The 9,955-nt window shown below is 37.4% G+C and overlaps 1 protein-coding gene across 1 annotated transcript; it reads left to right on the top strand.

The window, feature by feature from the left end:
- Nucleotides 1–1,505: 1,505 nt before the first annotated feature.
- On the top strand, nt 1,506–8,474 carry LOC107156057 (melanoma antigen preferentially expressed in tumors-like). Its single transcript, XM_015502107.2, has 3 exons — nt 1,506–4,403; nt 4,852–5,454; nt 6,242–8,474. The coding sequence occupies exons 1-3, from the start codon at nt 4,114–4,116 to the stop codon at nt 6,753–6,755; spliced, it is 1,407 nt and encodes a 468-aa protein (XP_015357593.1). The 5' UTR covers nt 1,506–4,113; the 3' UTR covers nt 6,756–8,474.
- The last annotated feature ends 1,481 nt before the right edge of the window (nt 8,475–9,955 follow it).

Below are 9,955 nucleotides of genomic sequence, written 5' to 3'. Positions count from 1 at the left end.
CTTTAAATTACTTATAATACCTAGTAACAACATAAACATTATGTAAATATTTGTCATTGCTGTATTGTTTAGGGAACAATGACAAGAAAAAAATCTGTATGTTAATTATAGATGAATATTTTTTTCCAAATATTTTATTTATTTCACACAAAGATCTGTTTTATTATATTCCCTTACATGAAGGATAGCATGCTATATATATTCCTTTCCACTTTGGATTTTTCATTTAATACCATTCCTGGAAATTACTTCCTACTATTCTTAGAGTTCATCATCATTTTATTTAATGGCTACATCAGACACAATTGTATAGTTGTACTATAGTTTGTTCAATCACTCATCTATGTATGGACATATAAACTTTTCCAACTTTTTGAAATTACAAATAATGTTTCAGTGAATATGTTTGGTCATAAATATTTTTATATTTGTAGAAATGTGGCTTTATGTTGTATTCCCAGTAGTTGAATTATTGGGCCCAAAGTTAAGAACATGTAGTTCTGATAGACATTTACAAATGTTTCTCCAGAAGGTTGTACTAGTTTTAATTTCCCATAGAAATGTATGAGAGTGACTTTTCCTACACCTTCATGAACAGAATGGGTTGCCTTACTTTTAAAACTTTGCCTATATTTTATGTGAGAAATTATATCTTGGTGTTTTGTTGTTTTGTTTTATGTGGTGCTGGGAATTGAATCCAGGGCCTTGTGCATGCTAGGCAAACACTCTACCACTGAGCCATATCCAAGGTCCCATCGTGTTATTTAAATATACATTTGTTTAATTGTTTAATATACATTTGTTTAAGTATCACTGATTAGCACTTCTTGTTACAGGACTGCTTTTGATATTTTTTAAACACTGTGCAAAGGACAATTTCTTTTTTTAAAACAGTTATCTAGTTGTAGATGGACACAATATCTTTAGTTTATTTATTTTTTTATTTGGTGCTGAGGATCGAACCCAGTGCCTCTTGCATGTGAGGCAAGCGTTCAACCACTGAGCTACAATCCCAACCCTGTTTTTGATATTTTCCGTGAATCATTTGTTCATATCTTCTTCCCAATTTTCTATCAAATTTTTTGTCTTTTGTTCCTCAATATTTCAATTCTATATATATGTAAAATATTACCCATTAGTCTGAAATATGTACCATGTATCAGTGCCTTTTGATTTATGTATGATTTATATTTCATTTTTTAAAAAAAATTATGTGAAAAACTGCTTATTCTTTTCTTTCATTGCCTCTAGAATTTTGGTTATACTTCTTTCCAAGATATTTTTTGTCAACAAGTTCCCAACCATATTCATTCCAAGTCCCAGACCATCCATCTAAACCTTTGGCAACAGCCCAGTGAAATGGTATATAATTGTACATTTGGCCACTTTTTCTTCCAGGCAAAATGTACAACCAGGTATACAATCCAAATTTCTCCCCATGGTGAATATTTCCCTTCACTGTCCTTCAGGGATGTCCCAGAAAGGGGATATAATGCTGCAGCTGTTCACTTTTGGGAGGTCCCTGCATAATATGCAGAGTTAACTGTATGTCAGGTCCTAGTCTTCTCTGTCAGTTGACCACGGGGTATTCTCCATAAGGTCATAGGTGCACATGGGACAGAAGGCATTATGGCAAGAGCAGGAACCATGGACATTTTGGCCACTTCTTCATGTAATTTACTTGTGCCTTCAAAATATGCTTAGACACAATTGCTTGTATAATACTTCCATTTAATGATGGATTGCTGCTGTGTACATCCAACTTTCTAGCTTCATGGGCTGGTTCATGATGGGCAGGTTGCATGGTAACTTAGTGGGCCATGGTCAAGTGTTCAGTTTACACTAATACCCAGTAGCACACCAAGTCCTGTCTTTCAAAGGGAAAGTAGTTGTATGCGATGATGGCAGGACCTTCTTCCAAAATCATAAGTGATTAATTTGTGGGGGAATTGAATCCAGGGCCTTGTGCATGCTAGGCAAACTGTGATTCATTTATGGGGGCCTCCCAAAGGCTCCAAGGAGCATCCTTATCAGTCACTGACACCTCAAATACCATTATATCTGCTAGATCATATGGCCCAGTTGACAGAGCAGCCTGGATCTTTTGCAAAGCCTTATCTTGTTCTGGGTCCCAATCAAAGTTAGCAGCTTTTTGAGTCACTCAGTAAATGGGCCAGAATAACACACCCAAGTGAGAACTATGTTCTCCAGAAATCTAAATAGACCTGCTAGACATTGTGCTGCTTTCTTGGTTTAAGGGGGGACCAGCTGTAACCATTTATCCTTTACCTTAGGATAGATACCACGGAATGTCCACAACACTGGAATTCTAGAAATTTCACTGAGGTGGAAGACCCTTGAATTTTAGTCAGATTTATTTTCTATCCTGTGACATGCAAATGCTTTATCAATAAGTCCAGAATGGTTGCTTCCCCTTACACCCTTGGTTCAAGCAGTATAATGTCGTCAGTGTATCAGTGTAATACCTTGTGGAAAATAAAGGTGACCAGAGTCCCTATGAATTAAGTTATGACACAGGGCTGGAGAGTTGATATATCCCTGAGGTAGGACAGTAAAGGTGTATTGCTGGCCTTACCAGCTGAAAGCAAGTTCCTTCTAGTGGGCTTTATGAATAAGAATGGAGAAAAAGACAAATTCCAGATCACGAGGTGCATCTCATGTACCAGGCAATGTATTACCTGCTCAAGCAAGGAAATCACATCTGGCTTAACAACTGCAATTGCAGTTACCACTTAAGTTTGTGATATCTCACTATCATTCTCCAAATCCATTAATCTTATGCATGGGCCAGTAAGAGAGTTTTATAGGGGTGTGGTGATATCCATGACCCTTGCATTTTGTAGTCTGTCATGGTGGTAGTGATCTCTAAGATCCCTTCAGGGTATGATATTATTTTCTTATTTACTATTTTCCTAGGTAGAGATAGCTCAAACAACTTGCATTTGGCCTTTCCCATCACTTCACAGGTTAGGGAACTAATATGGGAATTCTTCCCAGTGCTAAGAATAACTATCCCAATTATATGTTTGGGACTGGGAAAAGGACCATAAGATTGGTTGGAGACACACTGTGAGTCATACCTGAGCTAAATGTCTGTTGATCACAAGATGTGCATAAGCCCCTACTCTTAACTAGAGGGCTACAATGATGTTTTGGATCTCCTTGAATAAGTGTCACAGCCAGCGTACACTAGACCTTGAAAGATCTGATTATTTTCTTTCACCCAATGTTCAGTTACCCTGGGAAACGGCCATAGGGGTGGATACTCAAGATTTTTGGAACCCACATCTTACTAACATGTGTCCCAATGCTGAACATGGAGGTATAGGATTTAATATAAACTCCCTGCTGGGTTTTGGTCTTATTGATCTGATTCTTCTTTAGCTATTTGCCTGTTCATCCCTTTTGGAATGAGACTGTATACACTGTACCATTGTATCTTGGAAATATGTAACTTTCTTTTTAATTTTACAGGGGCTCACAGCTAAAAGTATGCCCTGAGTCTCAGATGAGACTTTGGACTTGGAGTTTGGGGCACAGTGGAACTGATAAGACAAAGAGAAATCTTGGAGATGCACTTTGCGTTGTGAGATAGACATGAGCCTTTGGAGACCAGGAGCAGAATGTTATGGTTTGGATCTTAAATATCCTCCAAAAGCTCATGTGTTGAAGGCTTGGTCCCTAGCCTTTGGTACTCTGGGGAGGTGGTGGAAACTGTAGGAGGTGGGACCTATTTGAGGGAAGTAGGTCACTGGGGGCATGCCCTCAAAAACTATATTGGAACCCTGGCCTCTTCTTCCTTTTCTCTCTTTTGCTTCCTGACTGCCATGAGGTGAGAAGCTTTGCTTCACCACATACTATCTGTACTGTCTGCCAGCATGTTTAGCTTTGCCACAGGTCTAGAAACCATATTTCCAAGTGGCTATATTTAAACATCTGAAACTGTGAGCCAAAATAAACATTTTCTCTTTTTAAGTTGTTTATCTTAGGTATTTTGTCACAGTGATGGAAAGTTGACTAGCAGTAACAAGAGTCTAAGAATGTTTTCTCAGTATTTCTAAATGTTCCTCACCCTGATGCAGGTTCAAGAAAATGGACAAAATTACCCCAGCCACACTGCTAGAGCTTGCTGCACAGAGTCTAGTGAGTAATGAGGATGCAGCCATCTGTGCTCTTGAGGAACTCCCAAGAGACCTTTTTGTTCCATTGTTCGTTGCTGCCTTCATGGGCGGGCGTAAGAAGATACTGAAGGCAATGGTGAGAATTTGGCCCTTTCGCTGTCTCCATATCGGGGCACTGAGTGTACGAGAGCCACACTATGAAATCTGGAAAGCCATGATTGATGGTCTTCAGACCCTGCCTGCACAGAACTCTCCTATTTGGTAAGACTACATGTAATAGAGATGTGGTAAGCTGGCAAGAAATTATACTTGTGCTTTGGGCAGAAGAGGGCCTATCAGTCTCCAATACGTAGTTAAGGGTGAATGCTGGAGATCTCCTTGAGGCTGTTGTTAAACACCTCCAACCTGAGACTGTTTAATGTCTCATAGAGTTGATTTTGGAATAAAGATGATTGAGGATATTATTCATGGCTTTACACATTGGGCATTATTACATAGAAGGGCATGAGCATCCAGACTGTGGAGAATCAGAGGATGGATAAAAGAATGAAAATTTTTGATTTTTGTATGGTAAACTCTTAATGGCAGATAGTATATGGAGTAAAGACCAGGGATAAAAGGTTTTTCTTCTGCTTCTCTTCATTGATCCTATTGGATTGTATTAAAATCTGCTACAACTCAGATGTGTTATCTCCCCTTTTCCCTACAGGGGGCCAAAACTGAGGATCCTAGATTTAAGGCAGGATGCAGACTGCAGGACCACATGCTCTGAAATCAGGACCACATTACCTTTCTGTTTTCAGTCTTGTGTTTTCTCACAGCACTCTATCCTGAAACGACAAGAAGCTCAGCAGGGTGGTAGGCATATCAGAACTATAACCTCAAATTCTGAGCCTCGGGCACCCAGGGAACCCATGGAATTATTATTGGACCTTTCCCTTGATGGTAGCTTGCAAACAAGACAATTTCTTTCTTTCCTTCGGCGGAAAATTGAGCAGAGCTTTGGGTCCTTGCACCTCTGCTGTAGGGATTTGCAAATTGATAAAATGTCTGACTATAAAAGCATCCTGAAGTTTCTGGATCTGGTATGCATTGATCATCTTGGAATAGACCAGGCTTGTCTGAGTGAAGTCACTAGCCTTTTGGATCAGATGATCCACCTGGACAGCCTTAGTCTGTCTAAAATCCCTTTTAAATCTTGTAAGGGAAAAAACTTCAGAAATTTTCTCAACAATATTAGGCGGATGGACAACCTCCAAGAGCTCAGCTTGTCTTTCTTCTGCCTCACAAATCAACTGCACAAACTGCTCAGGTGAGGGGTTAGGGTGGTACCCTGAATGTCCCATTTTTAAGACAGGAAAGCAACCTTTCTTGGATATTCCTAAGCTTCTTTTACCTATTTTCCTTCTACCCAGCATGAGCACTGGTGGAAATTTGAAACTAGCCATGTTAGGAATATCTTTCTAGAGTTAGGAGAAAGACAAGATTAGAAAAGTAAATGGTGGTCATTTGTTTATACATTCAGTCAACCATATGTAGATGCTAAATTCCATAAATATATTGGTAAAAAAGACACAGCCCTTTTCCTGTTTTATTTTACAGGCTTGTAGAAAGGAAGGAGAGGCATTCAGATGGAGAATTGTGTTATGCTGTAGTGCTGACACACATACTCATGGTCTGACTACAGTAATTAATACTGTCACATCATTCTTGTTTTCCTCAAAGCTTAGGCCCTTAATGGAGAAAGTGTAATTTAGGAATAGATTAAAGGGAACCTTTAGTTGGTTGCTTTCCTATACCCAGCCCCACCAAAAAAGCAAAAAAGTTATAAAGCACTGTTATTTTTTTCACTTAATCTTCTCTAAAATCCTGTGTAATAATTGATATTATACATATTCCAAAGATTTAAAAACTATATATTACATTTTGGAAAAGTAACTTTTACATAGTCACAAATCTATTGTCTAAATCCCACATTCTTAACCACTGTTGGACTATATATACAAAGTAATTTATTCTAGAGTCATATGTACTTATAATTCAGGACTCTGCTCTGTTCCAATCCTCATTCTTCAGAAATACATTTTTTTTCTCTACAGAGTCCTGCCACCTCAGTTGGATGCTTTGTATCTGTCTTTCTGTGGACTTTCTAGCAGAGACTTCATTGTTCTGTCCCAGAGCTCTCAGGCCTCCAACCTGAGACTGTTGAATCTCAGTAACAACCAGATATCTTGGGAAGTTTCTGAGTCATTCCAGATACTTCTGGAGAAGCTCTCAGGCACCCTGCGGCATCTAGAGATAAATAGCTGCCTTATGACAGACTCTACACTCTCTGTTGTCATCCCAGCCCTAAGCCGCTGTTCTCACCTTCGTGTCCTTAGCTTTGCCTCCAATCCCATATCAATGCCTACTCTGACGAATCTTCTTCAGCACTTAACAGGCTTGATGGAGTTGAAGCATGTGATTTATCCAATCCCTGTTCATTGCTATGAACAATGGCAGTTTAATGGCAGTTTAGACCAACAGAAGCTTGTTGAAGTACAAGCAGAATTGAAGGCAATGCTGGAGGCAGTAAACCGGAATGACATGCACTGGGCCACTTGTCCTGAGTAATTTTCACAGTACAAAGAGTTGTTTCAATACTTATGTGTGGCCTTTAAAACATTCAGTGTTCTTGCCTGAATCTCAAGTTGTGGAGACACATGTAAAATTCCATTGTTCTAGAAAACTGGTGTTAGAGAGCTTATATATGTAACTGATCTGTGTAGAAGAATTCTAAGAAAACAGAGGGCTCTGAGGAGTCCTGTGGGTGTCTTATCTATTGTCCTTCTCCTTGTTAACTCACCACAGTGTTAGGTGTGTGATGTGAGCTGGCCCAATCATAGTACAACATGTCCTTATCTACACTGATGCGTACTTGACACAGGTGAGGACAATTTGAGTACTTCTTGGATGCCTTTGTGAAGTAGGTGGCAGTTATTGAAGCTGATAATTTTATCCCCTGAGTTACTTTAATCTTCCTGTATTTAAGGTTGCCTTAGGTTGCTTGTAAAAAAAAAAAATCTGCAACTAAAGGGGGGAAAACTATGCTTCTACCTACCCACTTCATCTTCAACCATACATTGCTACCTCCTTTTCTAGGTCTCAGATACCTGGGGCTAAGTTGTTCTTTATTTCACGCACACTCACCAAGGATCTGTTATAAGTTAGATGTACTAAAAAGCAAATGAGAAAAAGTCCCTACCTCAAGTCACTCAAAGAACAGATGTTCTAGGATTTATCTATCCCTCTAATCTTTCTTAGGACGTTTTGAAAAATTATTCATTCCTCCTATGAATAAGATTTTGTTTTCACTTCTACCTTTAACATACTATTTTCAAAACAAACTGGTTCCTAAGCTATTGAATAGCTCCTCAACTATTAAACCTCAAGTGAAAGGCTTTCTCTTCTCTCAATTTATCATCAGTTGCTCTCTTTTAATGTATTGTATACATTTCATTCATGATATAAATATGCTATATTTATCTGCTCCTTCTCTTTCACTAGAGTTACCCTGTTCACTATGGTACACACTAGCCATATTGTGTCTAGTGAGCACTAGAAATTTGGCCAATCCAAAATGGTGATGTACTTTTAAATAAAAAAGGTACATCTGTATGCTCAAGACATTGTAAGAAAAAAAAGATATAAAGTAACTAATTAATAATGTACTTATAACATTTACATGTTGAAATAATAGCATACTGCATTTTGAAGACATAGTAAGAAAATGCAAAATTTGTTAATAATTTGTTCCTATTGCTTACATGTTGAAATGCCAACATCACTGAATTTCAATGACTTAGTAACCAAAAGAATTGAAAATAACTAATAATTAGTGTATAAGGTTTTTTGTTGAAATGAAAACAGAGTGCATTTTAAAGACTTAGCAAGATAGATTAATGTCAAAGTAATAATACATTTATGTTTCCATGTTGAAATGATAACATATTGCATTTCAGACTGACTCAATGAAAAAAGAAATAAGTTTTGTTCTTATTGTGTACACACTGAAATGGTATAACACTATATGTTAAAGACTTAGAGAAAAGAATGTAAAGATTAATTAAAATAGTTAATTTAATTTTGTTCCATTTTTAGTGATAACAATCTACATTCAAACTTGGAAAAATGTGAAAATAACTATAATTTATATGTAGTATTTTCTTGATAAAACATAGCATCTCAAAGACTTAAAAAGAACAAAGAATGTAAAATTATTCATATTTTTCATAGTGCTTATATTTTGAAGTGATAATTTACAACATTTCAAAGTCCTACTAAATTGTGAAATTAATGAGCTATCAAACTAGTTATGTTTTTTGGCATTTTTTGTGTTAAATAAAATATATTATTAAAATTAAATTCACCTGTACCTTTTAGCTTTTGCTTTATCCAGTGTGGCTCTTACTATATATTGTCTGCATAAGTTGGGTTCCCTTGCTGTCTGAACTACAATTTTGATTAATCAATATGAAATAGTAGTAGGATATTGGGGAGTTGTCAAATAGGGAGAGACTGGATTATTTCCTCCCCTACCCCCATCCTGCTTTGGTGCCATAATTCTGTTAGTGGCACCATATCCTGAAGTTAAAACTATAGCAAAACACAAAGGGACAATTAGGAATACTATTGGTGGGGTGTTGACAATATAAATATAAATGACATGTTTATACATTTCTATTGCAAGGCTTCTAAGTCTTTGTTTTAGCAGACTGGAAGAATCACTGAATTGAATTGTCAGCTATGGGATGACTAAAAATAATTGTTAAGGATATCATAAGATATTCAAAGAATTTGTTGCTATTATTTACAACAAAGTTACTCTATTACTATTTGTCATGATAATGCAGATTGACAAAAGAGCAGAAATTAATTTTGTTTCCTGCAGCAGGCCTGATTCTTTAGGACTCATTGCAAAAGCATATTTCATTAGGAATGCAGAACTGCTGTATTGCCCTTTAGAATAATAAGAGTAAAATGAGGGCCTCAAGAATAAACAAGCTTCAGAGTAAAGAATCCCACTGTTATCTAAGGTTACTGTATAGTAACCTGGAAAGAGCATATATGTATTTTTTTTTATCTTGGAGAAAAAGCCAAAAAACCTTGCATGTCCATAATTTTACTTGAACCTATCAGAGAGCTAATGTCATTAGAGGGCTACCTAGTACACTGAATTCCAAGGAGGGTCAGGCATCTCCAGGGATAAACTGGATGAACAGACCAGTGGCATACCACTAAAGAAGGAGGACTAGCTACCATATTTATGGGTTAGAAGAATTAACTGAGTATTTTAATGAATTGATAAAGATCAAGTATAGGCTACTGTCACAGTGTAAAATCCTGGAAGCACCAAACACAAAGTTTACACTTAACTTTTAGACTTTTTGCCAGGGACCCATACTGGTTGCTTCACAGAGAGATTAGGAGCAGTGTAAGACTGCAGAAAGGGCTAAGTCACTGTTACATAAAAAACATGAATCCTTAACCCCTGCCATTATGCTTCTCTGATATGAATCAAAAATACTGAGTGAACTTTACAAGTCACATGTAAACATGCATTGCATGCAAACTGTATAAGGCAAAAAAAAAAAACTACCATGAGGAGAGTGTCAAAGAGTCATGGCCTTGGGCTGGGGATGTGGCTCAAGCAGTAGCGCACTCGCCTCGCATGCATGTGGCCCGGGTTCGATCCTCAGCACCACATACAAAGATGTTGTGTCTGCCGAAAGCTTAAAAAAATAAATAAAAATTCTCTCTCTCTCTCTCTCTCT

The sequence above is a fragment of the Marmota marmota genome, unplaced genomic scaffold (assembly GCF_001458135.2).
Source record: "Marmota marmota marmota unplaced genomic scaffold, marMar, whole genome shotgun sequence".
NCBI classification, from domain to species: Eukaryota; Metazoa; Chordata; class Mammalia; order Rodentia; family Sciuridae; genus Marmota; species Marmota marmota.
Note: the sequence above shows the minus strand (reverse complement) of the source record. Positions and strands in the feature narration are given on the sequence as shown.